Raw genomic sequence first — 15,290 nt, 5'->3', positions numbered from 1 at the left:
GTTTGTTCTCTGTATCTGTAACTGTTTCTGTTTTGTTATGTTTGTTCTTTTTTTTTTTTGATACCGCATATAAGTAAAATCATATAGTATTTGTCTTTCTCTGTCTGACTTAATTGGCTTAGCATAATAATACCCTCTAGGTTCATCCATGCTGTCGCAAATGGCAAGATTTCATTTTTTTTTTCAAGGCTGGGTAGTATTCCATTGTGTGTATATATAGGCAGCATAGATATGGGTCTTGTTTTTCTATCCATTCAGCCACTCTGAGTCTTTTGATTGGAGCATTTAGTCCATTTACATTTAAAATAATTATGGATAGGTGTGTACTTACTGCCATTTTGTTAATTTTTGGGGGTTGTTTTATAGTTCTTTTTTATTCTTTTCCTTTGTGATTTGATGACTATCTTTAGTATTATCTTTGGATTCCTTTCTTTTTGTTCATGTGAATCTATTGTTGATTTTTGGTTTGTGTTTACTGTGAGATTTATATCTTGCAATCTATATATACATGTGACTGTTTTAAGTTCCTGATCTCTTAAGTTCAAACTCATTTTTGCTCCTTCCTCTCATGTTTACTGTTCGGCATCTTGTTTTACATCTTTTTGCATATCTCTTACCTACTTATTGTGGATATAGATGATTTTACTATTTTTGTCTTTTAAGCTTTTTACTAGCTTTGTACGTGGTTGATTTACTACTTTTACTGTATATTTGCTTTTACCAATGATCTTTTTCCTTTTGTAATTTTCGTATTTCTAGTTGTGGCCTTTTTTTCCCCCTCTGCTTTGAGAAGTCCCTTTAACATTTGTTGTAAAACTGTCTTAGAGGTGCTGGATTCTTTCAGCTTTTGCTTGTCTGTAAAACTTTTGATCTGTCCATCAAATCTGAATGAAAGCCCTCCTGTGTAGAGTATTTTTGGTTGTGGGTTTTCCCTTTCTTAACTTTAAATATATCATGCCACTCTCTTCTGGCCCACAGAGTATCTGCTGAAAAGGCAGCTGATAGCCTTATGGGAGTTCCCTTGTTCATAACTTGTTGTTTTTCCTCTGCTGCTTTTAATATTCTCTCTTTATCTTTAATTTTTGCAATTTTAATTACTGTGTGTCTTGGTGTGGTCCTCTTTGGGTTAATCCTGTTTGGGACTCTCTGTGCTTCCTGGACCTGGATGTCTATCCTTTCCCATGTTAGGGAAGTTTTCAGCTGTTACGTCTACAAATATGTTCTCTGCCCCTTTCTCTCTCTTTTCCTTCTGGGACCCCTATAATGTGAATGTTAGTATGCTTGATGTTGTCCCAGAGGTCTCTTAAACTATCCTCATTTATTTTTATTTTTATTTTTTTCCCTTTTTCTGTTCAGCTGCAGTGACTTCCACTACTATATCTTTCATCTTTCTGATCCATTCCTTTATGTCATCTAATATAATGTTGATTCCTTCTAGTGTATCTTTCATTTCAGTTATTGTGTTCTTCTCTGTTCGGTTCATCTTTATACTTTCTAACTCTTTGTTAAAAACTTCTAACTTCTCACCCTTTTCACTTCATCTTCTCCAGAGTTCTTTGAACAACTTTATGATCATTACCTTGATCTCTTTATCAGGTTTAGATTGCCTATCTCCACTTCACTTAGTTCTTCTGGGGTTTTATCTTGTTCATTTATTTGGTACATATTCCTCTGTTGCTTCGTTGTTCCTAATTTGCTGTTTTTATTTCTATGTATTTGGTAGGTTGGTTATGTTTTTCCAACCTGGGAGGAGCAGCCTTTTATAGGAGATGTCCTTTGCATGCCAGCAACACACTCTTCTCTGGTCACCAGACCTGTGTGCTCTAGGGTGCCCCCTGTGTGGGCTGCATGGGCCCTCCTGTGATGGGCTGACTACTGTGGGTGGTCTGGAAGGCGTGGCTGGTCCCAGGTCTGGTTGGTTGTCAGGCCCTGCCTTGCGTGGTGGCTGCCAGCTGCTGTTGGGTGGGGCTGGGTCACGAGGCTGCTGGCTGTGGGGCCCTGGGGCTCCTTGCATTGGTGGGCAGAACTGGGTTCTGGAGTAGGTGGTTGTGGGGCCAAGGGCCCTGGGTCTAGTCTTGGCCTGCCGATGGGTAGGGCTGGTTCTCGACATGACTGTCTGTGGGGTCGGGGGTGTCTCAAAGCTGGTGGGAGGGGCCGGATCCTGGGCAGTTGGTTGAGAGGCCCAGGGTGCCCCAGAGCTGGTGTTGGCCCACTGGTGGGTGGGGCTGGGGTCAAGAGGATCCCCAGGCTGGTGCCTTCCCACTGGTGGGTGAGGCCAGGTCCTGGGGTTAGTGCCATCACACTGGTGGATGCAGGCAGTCGTGGAGTCTCTGGCTGCAGGGCCCTGGAGGTCTTGGAGTCGGTATTTCAGCCCACCGGTGGCCAGGGCCAGGGCCCAGGGGGTCCTGGGGCTGGTGCCTACCCACTGGTGGGTGAGGCTGGCTCCCAGACTGTTGCAGGACCACTGGTGGGCAGAGCCAGGTCCTGGGGTCTCTGATTGCAGGGCCCTTGGGGTCCCAGGGCTAGTGTGAGCGTACTGGTGTGTGGGCTGGGTCTTGGGCCCTCTGGTGGACAGGGCTGGGTCCTGGGGTATCTGTGGCCTCGGGGTCTTAAGGCAGCAGACCTGTGGGTTCACATCCTGTCAGTAAAAAGCTAGAAGGAGGATTCCAAAATGGTGCTTGCAGTCGCCAGCATCCTCGTGGTAGAACGAGCTTCCCAAAATGACTGTCACCAGTGTCTGTGTCCCCAGGGTGAGCTCTAGTTGCCTCTTTGTCTCTTCAGGAGCCTCTCCAGGATCAGCAGATGGGTCTGACCCAGGCTTTTTTCAGATTACAGCTTCTGCCCTGGGTCCTGGAGTGTGTGAGATTTTGTGTGTGCCCTTTAGGAGTGGAGTCTCTATTCCCCAAAGCTCCGGCTCTCCTGAAAGTAAGCCCTGCTGGCCTTCAAAGCCAAATGTTCTGGGGACTCGTTTTCCCAATGCAGAGCCACTGGGTTGGGGAGCCAGTGTGGGGCTCCGACCCCTTGCTCCTTGGGAGGAACCTCTGCAATTGTAAATTATTTCCCCCCGTTTGTGGGTTGCTCACCCAGGGGTATGGGTATTGACTATACAGCATCTCCGAACCCCTTACCTGTCTCGTTGTGGTTCTCTTTTATATCTTCAGGTGTAGGTGATCTTTTCTGCTAGTCTTCTGTTTTTTTTTTCTTGAATAGTTTCTCTGTAAGTAGTTGTAATTTTGTTGTATGCCGAAAATAACATACTTTTTAATTCTAGCATTCACTCTAGTGGACATATTTCCTACTTGATGATTAAATGGATGTTTCTAAACTTCTCTCTCAACATTTTACTTTATGGATTATTTAGAAGACATATACTTTAAAAGAATATTAGTGATAAGATAGTGACATTATAAAATATTCTAAATGACTAGGAAAAATAATCCTTGAAGGCTATATGTCTTTATATCTAAAAGTTATCCATTCTCAAGCAGCTAACAAGCCCTTTGTTTGGATTGTGTAAATTCCAAATAAGAGTTCATAAATCTGAATACAAGAGAGCTGAAAATCCAAGTAAAACAAAGGTCATCTAACTGCCTTCTAAAATATTATTCATCTTTGGTCTTCAGTAGCCATATGCAGTATGTTAAAAATCCATTTAGGAAAAAAAAGTGCCCCCGCTGTAAAGCATGAGATATTTGAGATCCCGTTGACCACATGATTCAGGAAACTTACTGCTGTATTTGGTATTAAAACCAAGTTATGATTTTCTGGAACCAGACTTAATAATTAAGTTTATACTTGTAGGTTTCACATATAGTCATTAAAATGTATCTTCCAAAAAAAAAACCCATTCTGTTTTATATAGGGCTTTTTAAAGAAATATAATATGTAATATATATTATGTAATAAGGCAAAACTTGTTTTATTTTGATATAGCTTGCATTGAAAGGCTCTAGCTACAGTGGACTGCTTGAACGACATCATATTCACACCAAAAATGTAGAGCACATTCTTGATAGTTTACGGTAAGTCTGTGGGATCAGGTCTTGAGTGGGACTTTCAATTTTTATTTTTACTAGCAGCTAATACTTAGGTTTTTAGTAAAGATGGCCATTATAGAATCATTTTAAGAAAATTATATCATGGCTAATGGACCTGATATTATAGTGTTTTTAAGGAAATTTTTATTGTACTCTGAAAATTTCACAGATTTTCAGTTATTATTTGGTCTGCCCAAGAAGTGCCTTTTCTACAAAGAGTTAATTTTGTACACAGCAGGCTTCAACTGTAGTGCAGTATTTTATTTCTTAAACAGAATAGTGGATTATGTACGTGTTCATTATAATAGTCTTTGAATGTCTAAAAATTATAAGTACAGAAACTTCAGTTAATTAGGGGCTAAATGAGTCAGCAAATAAGTTTCTGTGTATGCAAGAGAATCAGTGTGAGAGCACGCAAATTAGAAAGTATTTTAGTCACTTTCAGTGTCTGGCACTCAATATTTGTTGAATTTAAAATAACAGCTATTCGCTTTTATAATTTAAAAAATTGTCTCTCGAGGTGTTAGTCTTCTGGGCCGTTTTATATTCATGAATTTTAGCATCAGAAAGAGTAGAGAAAAGGAAATGCAATTTTAATGAATCAATATTGCTATTCGTCAAGGGCTTTAAGAGATGCTTTTAAAGCACATGGCGATTTGGGATAGTCAGTTTATTCATATGCTTCCTATCGTTAATAGTTAATTGCTTGTTGTGGTTAAGTGAAAATGGAGCTGACCTTACAAAGCTAAACATAAATTTGTTTATAAAACAAACTTGCTTATTTATTTTAAATCTCTGTTGTAATAATCTGCCTCTCAAAAAACATACTCCTTTATGTTAGTGGAAATTTTCTACACGCTTTACTTTTTTTGTCTTAGGAACGAGGGGATTGAGGTCCGTCTTGTAAAGAGGAGAGAATATGATGAAGAAAGTGTTCGATGGGCAGATGCTGTCATAGCTGCAGGAGGTAATAGTTTTGCAGAGGTAAAGGTGCTGGAATACGGAAATGCTCTTTAATAATCACACTGCCCAATACCCTGTGGTCTAGCTGTGATGAAGCTCTCAGAGTCCTACCATAAGACGAATTTTTGGATTTTTAGGATCAGCTTTTAAACGACGTGCTTTATACAGCATTTTACTTTTCTAGTGAACGATGTTACTGTGAGGTTCTGTGCATGTATTTCTGTGTGTATATTTAAAGTGTGTATTTAACTTTAAGTATGATTCAAAGGATTATTTATAACTATTTTGGTTTAGTTATGCCAGTCTTTAGAAAAAAGTTGAGTTTAAGAGTTTAATGAGATGAGATAAATTCCATCCCTCTTTGGCCCCAATATACTTACACTTACACTTGTTTTTTCCTGAGCTTTATTATTAGGTTAGTGAGTGTTCTCTATAAACCTTTACATTTTTTTTGGAGAGAAAAATCCAAAGCTGGACACTTTTGTTGGATGTATTCTCATCAAAATAATTTATGAATTGGGACTGATGTTATGCAAGAGGGAAGGAGGATTGGTTAATAGAAGTGATAGGGTTAGAATAGCAGTTCCCAGCTGGAGGCTACTGCTGGCATCCAGTGGGTGGCCAGGGATACTGCTCGCCACCCTACAAAGTTTAGGACAGCCCTCACAACAAAGAATTATTTGGCCTGAAGTGTTCATCTTGCCACTGTTGAGAAATTCTGGATTAGAGTGGGAGAGATAATACAGAGGGATAGTGGGTAGAAAGGAGTAGACTGTGGCAGCCAAGAGGATGGGGTGCGGGTGGGATTATTAAAAGAACTAGTGTTCAAAATGTTGTTAAAAACTAGTTTTGTAACAAGTCTGGTTATGTCTTATGTCCTTTAGGTGATGGCACAATGCTTTTGGCAGCAAGTAAAGTCTTGGACAGACTTAAACCAGTTATTGGAGTAAATACTGACCCAGAACGGTAAGGAAAAACTTTTCTGTGCTTTGCTTTGCATAGTACCTGTTTATGATAAATCTTAAATTTGGAAGCTCCTTATCCTATTGGTACAGGGTGTTTACTATGGTGCATGCTGTGTAAGTGGAAACATCACCGTTCCTGGCTATCGTGAATGTTAGAACCATGTTCCAAAATCATTTCAGTGATGAAATTTAGGCATGTAGAATTGATCTCTACCTTTAGTAGATTCCTCTTCTTTGTCGTTATTTTCAAGGACATAGCTCTCTTTTTTGGCTTAGGCATGAGAAATATATACGCATTTAGCTGGCTTTGGTGGTAGAAAATTATGATATGGGATGGACGAGTTCTCACATTTGACTTCCCGGGTAGTTTGGGAGTAATATCTGTGGGAGAATAGACTTGAGCCCTTGACCCAGGTGAGTACTGGTGACTTTGGTGTTGCCAAAGATGGATGAGTTAATGATGTTCCATCTTCTACCCTTCCTTCTGGCTCTCATCTACATTCCTGAATATGCCTCCGCTGATCTCCTGGGTGACTTCGTTGACTTAATAAATAGACCAAACCCTATTACCACTTTTTTTTCCTTTCCTTAGCTTCACTGACATTTATCCTCATTCTGTTCCAGCCACCCACAGCCATGATCATACTTGGACTTTGTCATCACCTAGAATTTCCCCACCTCTCAAATCACTCTGACCATAGCCGCCTACCTTAATAGCAGTCCTTCTTCCTCAATTCTAGTAAATCTGCCCTTTGACTTTCAGTGTGTTGATCCCCTCTATTTTTTTTTTCTTAATTCTCCCTTACTTCATTCACTTTCCTGACAAATTTCTTAAATATTTTATACCATTATCTTTCTGCTCAGTCATGGATGAGTCTTTTCTACTCCTCTCTGTACTGTCTCCAGAATAACTGATTAACATCTGTCGTTTTAACTTAGATGCTGGTGACTCCAGAATCTGTATATCTAACACTGATCTTGCTTCTACTCTTACCTTATAGTCTCTTCTCCCCACTGCAACCACAGTGATTGTTTTATAAAAGTTTGATAGATTCTGTGACCTCTGCTCAAAGTCTTACTGTGGTTCCCCATCTAACTCAGAATAAAATCTAATTTTTACTATGACTGGGGTGACCAACTCATCCTCATCCTGGTTTGCTTGGGACTTTCTCAGTTTTCCTATGTCCTGGGAAAATTGTCAGTCTCAGGCAAACTGGGACAGTTGGTCCCCTTCACTGTGACATTCAAGACTCTACATTTTCTGGCCCCTTACTATTCTGTGCCCTTATGTCCTATTATTTTCCCTTTCTTCATGCTATTCTAGCCATACTGGCCTCCACTTGCATGTATCCGGTGGCATTAAAAATGTAACATGTCTACAGATGAATCTCCTTACCCCCACCCATACGTGATAAATGGAATCATAATGGGTGCTGAAGCTGTGATGACCCATCCCTCACCGCCTTCCCTCACTCCCTTCGTCGTATTGGTCTAGGGATTTAGTTCTAAGTTTTAGGGATCTTACCTTTGAGTCCATCTCTTGCCCTCCTCACTGTATTTAAACATAGCTTTATAGTTTGTGGTTTAAATTACTGTAGTAACTTCCAGTCTTGCTCTTTCCAACCCATTCTTTATACTTTGCCTTAATGGTTTTTCTAAATTACAAATTTGATTGTATCCACTCCTTAATTAAAGTCTTTCAGGGTTTCCTTATGACCTTCAGGTTATATTGCAAATCCCGTAGCATAATATATATGATCTTTCACCATCTGTTGCCTATCTGCTTTTCTAGTTTCATCTACCCTCATTTACCTGTAGGCACTATACATTCTTCAGCTTAAAAAAAAGACTAATGCCTCTCTAGGAACATTCTAGGATCCTTCCTAAAGTCTGTTCTTAGGGGGTTTTTTTAATTGTATTTTTCCCCAGTTTTATTGATATATAATTGACATACAGCACTGTATAAGTTTAAGGTGTACAGCATAATGACTTGACTTACACGTGTTGTGAAATGATTACCACAATAAGTTTAGTTAACATCTGTCAACTCATATAGCTGAAAAAAAAAAAAGGAGGGGAAAGTTTTTTTTCCTTATGATGAGAACTCTTAGGATCTACTCTTTTAATAACTTTCAAATATACCATACACCAGTGTTAACGATAGCCCTCATGTGGTACATTACATCCCCAGTACTTACTTATCTCATGGAACTTTATACCTTTTGACCACCTTCATTCAGTCCCCTCTCCCCTAACCTCTGAAGATTGTTCTTAAGTGCAGTGTAATGTATGAGCATCCTAATGTCAGGATTGAAGGCTCACGTATGGGAGTTTTTGCTCTGGTGAGGAGCTTTGTTGATATCAAGAAAGAGTTTGAAAGAGTAAGTAAGTGAAAGAGTTCTCCAGATGTCCATGTGCTTTTCATGCCTTTGTTTGTGCCCTTGCCTAGAGTGCCCTTACGACACTTACTCAATTGTGTAGTCCTTTTTCATTCAAGACTGGTACCTCTCCTGGGCTCTGACTATGATTCCTTGTACAGAGAGCACTTATCTCTTCCTGTTATTTTCTGCTTGATTGTCTCTTCCATTAGACTATAAATTCCTTGAGTATAGGACTTAATTTCTCTATTGCTAGCAGTTTAATTGCCTTTAGTATTCGTGCACGTGTATTTTAGAACTTTGCAATGACATATTTTTACATCATTAAAGTAAGAGATTCTTTAGTGATCATATTTTATATAGTTCATTGAAATATATTTTCCTTTAAAAGCTGGCTTAATACTCATTAGCCTGTGGGGATTTTGAAACTGGTAAGCGACAGGTGTTGCTTCTCTAATTTCTGCCTCAAGTGATGTGTTCTAGAAGTCCTCTGGTTTTTCTTTTTGCCTCCAGGCAGAAATGTATTAAGCCCCTGGCTTGTTCCATAATTCACGTTGCCTGAATTCTTTTTCTTAAGCACTGAGGTGTCTCACAATCCTTAAATAAGCCCAGAAGTTAATGTTCAACTTAAGTTTCTTCTTTTCTGTAGTAGTTGTCAAATGCAGCATAACAAATCATCCCAAAACGTAGAGGCTTAAAACAGTAATAATCATTTATTATCTCTCATGGTTTCTATGTGTCAGGAATCCAGGAAGAGCTTGGCCGGGTGGTTTTAACTTGGGATCTCTCATGAGGTTATAGTCAGATGTCCGCTGGGGCTGCAGGCATCCGAAGGTTTGACTTGGGTTGGAGGATCTACTTCTAAGATGGCTCACTTGTGGACTCATCTAAATTAAATATACAATTTCGGTTTTCTCTTTTGTATTCTGTACTCACTCCACTGACCGCTGTAAATAATTATGACATTTAAATTTAATGATCAAAATGGGATAGAGGGCATGTGATAGCCAACCTCCAAGATAGCCTCCCAGTATTTACACCTTTATGTGGTTCCCTTCCCACTTCTGTATTCAATCAGGGCCGGCCTGTGGGACCAACAGAATATGGAATAACAGTGTGTGAATTCCAAGGCTAGGTCATAAATGGTATTGCAACTTCTGTATCGGTCTCTTGGATTGCTCATTCTGGAGTAAGTCGGCCACCTTGTGAGGATACCAGAGCCGCCCTGTGGGGAGGCTCACATGCAGAGAGACTTGAGGCCTCTTGCCAACAGCTAGCACCAGTGAGTGAGCCACAATGAAAGTGAATCCTCCAGGTCAGGTCTAGATTCTTCTCTCTAGAGTGTTTTAGACCTGCAGTTGACCTCCATAGGTATTCTATCAAATGGTGATTATCTTTTAGAATCTTAGCACTGTAGAGAAGTATTGCAGTAAATATAAAAATTTTAAAAATGTAGTCCCCTGCCTAAGTTTCTTAACCACAGTGTTGACCCTCTCAGATAAATTGATTAGTCACAACTTTGTAAAAGCCCTTTTCTCTGCTCTTCACATTTATGTTAATTTACAGTTATTATTAAGGGTTTGTTTTGCCAGGCCTACTCTCAACCTTTCCTTCAAGATTGAAGCATCATATAAATGATGATGATCGAACTTTCTGGACACCTTTCCTCACGTTAGGTGCCATATCCTCTCATCTTCCTGTATCAACCTATAGGCAATCTTAACACTTCGTAATTTGCAATTTAAAAAAATATTTGTCTTCCACATAAAGCTGTTAACTCCTTGAAGGAGCTCATCCATATATATATATATATATATATATATATATATATATATATATATATATATAATTTTGTGTGTGTGTGTGTGGTACGCGGGCCTCTCACTGTTGTGGCCTCTCCCATTGTGGAGCACAGTCTCCAGACGCGTTGGCTCAGCAGCCATGGCTCACGGGCCCAGCCGCTCCTCGGCATGTGGGATCTTCCCGGACCGGGGCACGAACCCGTGTCCCCTGCATCGGCAGGCGGACTCTCAACCACTGCGCCACCAGGGAAGCCCCTTTATATATTTTTTGAATAAATAAAGGGTTACATTAGGTTAAGCTGTGAGTTCTCTTTTGGTTAAGAGAACATCTTAAATGACATTTAAAAGGGATTTATGGTTCAAAAAACTTTCATATAAATAGTTTGATTCCTCAGAATAACCTTTTAGATTGGAGGTTTTATGGCCCTTTTAGAGATGAGGAAGCTGATGCTAAAGTGACTTGCCCAAAGTTATAGTTAAATAATTTAAAGGTAAGATGCAAACACCACTATACCATTAGATAATTTTACAGGGAAATCAATCAGTGGCAAATTTGCTGTTATTTTTAGTTTTACTGTAATGTGGAAACTTAAGTTGTATTATGGCATTAAACCTGGATTTAAAGTACTATTTCTATTTGGTCTTTTTTGTTGTTGTTGTTCTTGTTGAAAGTATAGACAATTTGTGGCAAAATGAATTATAGAAGTAGAAATTCAAAAAATTTCATATCTGATTTTTGTAGTTTAGTGATACCTTTTGAATTAAGTACTTTTTTTTTCTTCTTCCCTTTATACCATGCAAATTCCTTTTAAAATAAAGGTCTGAGGGTCATTTATGTCTTCCTGTTCGGTACACGCATTCCTTCCCAGAAGCCTTACAGAAGTTCTACCGTGGTGAGTTCAGGTAGGAATTTCTTACTATTGCTCTATCATTATCTTATTAAAATAATAATAATATTATTATTATATAATTATATTATTAATGTGTGCCATTAAGAATGCTGTTAAACAGAACAAATTAGATAATATTTGAATTAGTCCATAGTTGTAACAGTAGCCATAAAAAATAATACATTAGCTGAGTCACAACCACATCTAACTTCCCTTCTTCCAGTCAGAAGAAGAACTGTATGGAGAAACCCTGCCAAGTGCCACTTTGGCCTGTAATGTAATTGCAAGTAGAGGTTTTTCTCCTTCAGTGAGATAGAGGCCATGTCTCTACTTTAACCTCGTTACACGTTTTTAGCAGTTTGTTAGAAAGATGATTAAAACTGTTGGTGAAAAATTAAATGTTCAAATTCTCTGAGATTTTATATTTTTTATCCTCATCTTCTCCCATCCAGGATGACTGAGGTTAGATTTACTCTAACCATGCTGAGATTCCTGGTATCTCTGTCTTACATGTTAAGTATTTCTTAAGCAGTGGAGATGTTTTTTCATATTTCTTTCACTTAATTTGTTCAGTGGTCAGACTGCCCTGAAAAGAGAAGGGTGGAAGGAGGAGCTGAGTTGAGGTGGGCCGATTAATTAGAGCCAAGTTGGACTACTTTTCTTTCCCTGACTTAGCCTAGATTTTATAGTTTGAGAAAACTTTTTTTCTCTAGGTATTTGTGAAATTGTATTAAATCTTCTTGACTTCTGGCATCATTTTTAAAAATTTATTTATTTTATTTATCTTTGGCTGTGTTGGGTCTTCGTTGCTGCGCGCGGGCTTTCTCTAGTTGCAGCGAGCGGGGGCTACTCTTCTTTGTGGTGTGCGGGCTTCTCATTGCGGTGGCTTCTCTTGTTGTGGAGCACCGGCTCTAGGCATGCAGGCTTCAGTAGTTGTGGCTCACGGGCTCAGTAGTTGTGACACGTGGGCTCTAGAGTGCAGGCTCAGTAGTTGCAGCGCACAGGCTTAGTTGCTCCACGGCATGAGGAATACTCCTGGACCAGGGCTCGAACCCATGTCCCCTGCATTGGCAGGCGGATTCTTAACCACTGCACCACGAGGGAAGTCCCTGGAATCATTTTTTTAGTAACGATTCCAGTTTCTAGTCATTTCAGAAATCTGGCACCTTCACAAATGACTAATATACTACAAGTAGGAGTATATTTTTGTATACTTACCTAGTAGAATCTGTCCCATTGGCTTTTTCATATGTTAGGTTTTGATTTTGACATTAAACCTGATTCTTGTTTTCTTCACTTTTACCAAAAAGTCATTTAAGTTTTAGGTGTAGTCTTAAGTGTTATAATATTTGTTATTGATCTCTTATTGTAAAAAACATTATTACAGAATTTTAGGGAAGGGATTTTTATCTAATCTGACCACCTTAACATAATAGTGTTTTAATTTCAGAATGCTTTCTTTTTTATATATGTGTTATACTTTTTGATGAGCAAAACACAACTATTAGCTAAGTATATAGGATTCAATGAATACTTGATAAACAGTTTGACTTTAATTCAAGTTATTTGGGAGGTTTTATACAAGTACATTAGATATTTCCATTGTAATAGAAAAGAGAAATAAACATCTAAATCTGTCTTTGATCAGGAACCTGTGGGTTTTAGGTGTTTCTAGTATAATAAGTTCATGGAATAACTAGTTTTTTATTATGAGTTTTTTAATTTGGAGAAATTATAATGTCTAATCCTTTGTTTAATTTATTCTATTTTAATATAATTTGCTTTTCCTTCACTCTTCTAAGATGGTTGTGGAGGCAGCGAATCAGGTTATACCTTGAAGGGACTGGCATCAACCCTGTTCCTGTGGACCTTCACGAACAGCAGCTAAGTTTGAATCAGCATAGTAGAGCCTTCAACATTGAGAGAGTTCATGATGAAAGTAGGTAGATTGGGAATTAAGTGTGTTTGGGGCAATATGTAATTTATAGTTCCTTTGATCTCTAATTTCTAGAAGTAATAATTTATAATTAACTTATTTGGGGATTTCAGTGCCACTGACAACACTTAAGGAAGTGCAATGAACTACTTGAGTTGTAAAATTTATTATGATTAGATTCTGAAATAACAAATATAGCATATTTCCATGTGAAATTTTTTCTAGGGTGGGTTTGAAAACTCATTGATTAGGGAAGGACTATAAAATGTCCAAGAGGATAGTTGATATTTAGGGAAAGATTCTTGGCCTTAATCTTTGAAATGTCAGAAAGAAAAAAGAAAGTGGTAGAAAGAAAATGAACTAATCTGTGTAAGATTTCATAATAATTATACATTTATAAACTTACATTTAATTATATTTACCATGGTTCTAGTTATTGATTAGAATCTTTTTGTTAGGAAATTTTCGCATCCCAGCTTTAAGATTTGCATTTCAAATACTTGTGTAAGATGCTAAGAGAATATTAGCATAAGGTGATATGCAGGTTTTTTTGTTGTGTTAAGATGAATGCTCAGTTTTGAGCTAATTTGTGGATTATAATTTAGCAATATTTTCCCACTTTTTCCAGTAACTGTAAGACTTTTATGATGCAAGAAGATCCCAAGAGATATCCTAAATGTCTGTGGACTGTATAAAAGGATATTTTTTTCCTCCTGCATTTCATTTCTTGGCTAAACTTATCAGCAAAAGCTATCTTTACATATCTGCTTTCTTTGTTTCTGTCTTGTCATGGTATCTTGATGTTTACTTATGTTTATTTTTTTTCAGAGTTTTTCATGGTGATTTATAGCTTTATAGGTTAACATGTTCCTAAACTGAGTTAATGCCATGTTTTAAAGATGCTTTTTCTTCCCCGGGAAAAAAAATCATTTGTTTTTTAGAAAGTTTTTAAGTAATTATTTTTAAAAAATCTAGACATCTTTCAAGTAATTCATAAGCATATGATTTCTTATCATTTTTGAAAGATTGCAGTAAATATTAAGATTAAAAAAATTTTTTTTTAAGATATTAAAATCTTAGCTAGAAATTTTACTTTATACCTCACCAAAAGAAGTTATTGCTGTCTCCAAAAGATGTTCAGGATTTGGTTTTTTCACCAACAGCATTATAGGAAAGATGTAGATTGTTATTTAAAGATTCATTGCTCAGATTCCTATCTCAGATTCACTGTTTTTAGTTTATAAGCTAAATTAATATATATGAAACAAAATTACACATAAACTTAGTAATATTCAGGATGTTCCTATCTCATTAGTGTTAGTTCTAGAAAAAGAACAGAAAATGTTCGAAATAAAAAATATATATATAAGAAAATTTCTCAAAACTTAGGCACCAGTTTTTGAATGTAAGGACCCACAAAGTACTTAATATAGTCAGTGGTAAGAGGTCCCACACCAAGGTATGTCAGAATACTAGGGATAAAGCAAACCTCTTGCAAGCTTCCAGAAAGGAAGTGATGGTGGTGTTGGTGGTGATTGTGGTTGGAACAGGTTATTTGATATATAAAGAATCTGGAATCAGAGTAGTTTCAGATTTCTCAATAATAACCCTGGAAATTACTTTACTTATATTAATTATTAACATTGTTATTAGCAATTATATAACATTTACAATGTCTAGGCACTATTTTAGTGGGCTTGTTAGAGGGTTTTTTGAGGGGTTTTTTTTGATAAAAGAGCTTTATTTTCTGAGAAAAATTCAGAAGGATTTCAAGGATATCTCATATTTGCTATTTAAATTCTCTTCAAGTTGGCAGGGAACATTTTCTAAGAAGCTACCATTTGGGATTTTGAATATAGGAGTAGGTTTGAGATTATAAATATACCACCATGTTTGATCCCTGATCGCTTTCTAATTTAGAACAAAAGATTACAGAGAAAAACAGTCCTAGTTTTTTTTTAAACTTCAGCTTGCAAAAGGGATGATTTAACTTTTAAGCAAATAAAATTTTCTATCTAGTGTTATCTATCCTTAACTAGGTTATATTTGTATACAAGTTGATGAAGAAGAATTCATTTTTATTACCTTTATACCTTCAAGGGAAGGTAGGGTTGATTTATTAGTTATTTCTTTAAAAACTTTTAATCACATAAACTAGTAACTTTCTTATTTGCAAGCCTGGTTGTATTAATTTGGATAAGTGAATTGATTTGATAAACAATCCCATAATCTCAATGGCTTAACATACTGAAGGTTTATTTAGAGCTCAGCTCACTGTCCAAGGGGTGTGCAGGCAACCTCTGAGCAATGGCTCCTACC

At 37.6% G+C, this 15,290-nt stretch overlaps 1 protein-coding gene across 2 annotated transcripts in view; it reads left to right on the top strand.

The window, feature by feature from the left end:
• NADK2 (NAD kinase 2, mitochondrial) overlaps nucleotides 1–15,290 on the top strand; it is a 46,259-nt gene that overhangs the window by 11,513 nt on the left and 19,456 nt on the right. For both annotated transcript variants that reach the window (XM_081231027.1, XM_081231026.1), the window contains exons 2-6: nucleotides 3,934–4,022; nucleotides 4,916–5,004; nucleotides 5,885–5,966; nucleotides 10,965–11,048; nucleotides 12,838–12,974. In XM_081231027.1, coding sequence (XP_081087153.1) covers nucleotides 3,934–4,022; nucleotides 4,916–5,004; nucleotides 5,885–5,966; nucleotides 10,965–11,048; nucleotides 12,838–12,974 — 481 coding nt within the window. The remainder of the gene's footprint in view (nucleotides 1–3,933; nucleotides 4,023–4,915; nucleotides 5,005–5,884; nucleotides 5,967–10,964; nucleotides 11,049–12,837; nucleotides 12,975–15,290) is intronic.

This window comes from Mesoplodon bidens (genome assembly GCF_964165515.1).
Source record: "Mesoplodon bidens genome assembly, chromosome: 4".
NCBI lineage: Eukaryota > Metazoa > Chordata > Mammalia > Artiodactyla > Ziphiidae > Mesoplodon > Mesoplodon bidens.
The sequence above is the reverse complement of the archived record's forward strand: the minus strand, read 5'-3'. Positions and strand labels throughout refer to the sequence as shown.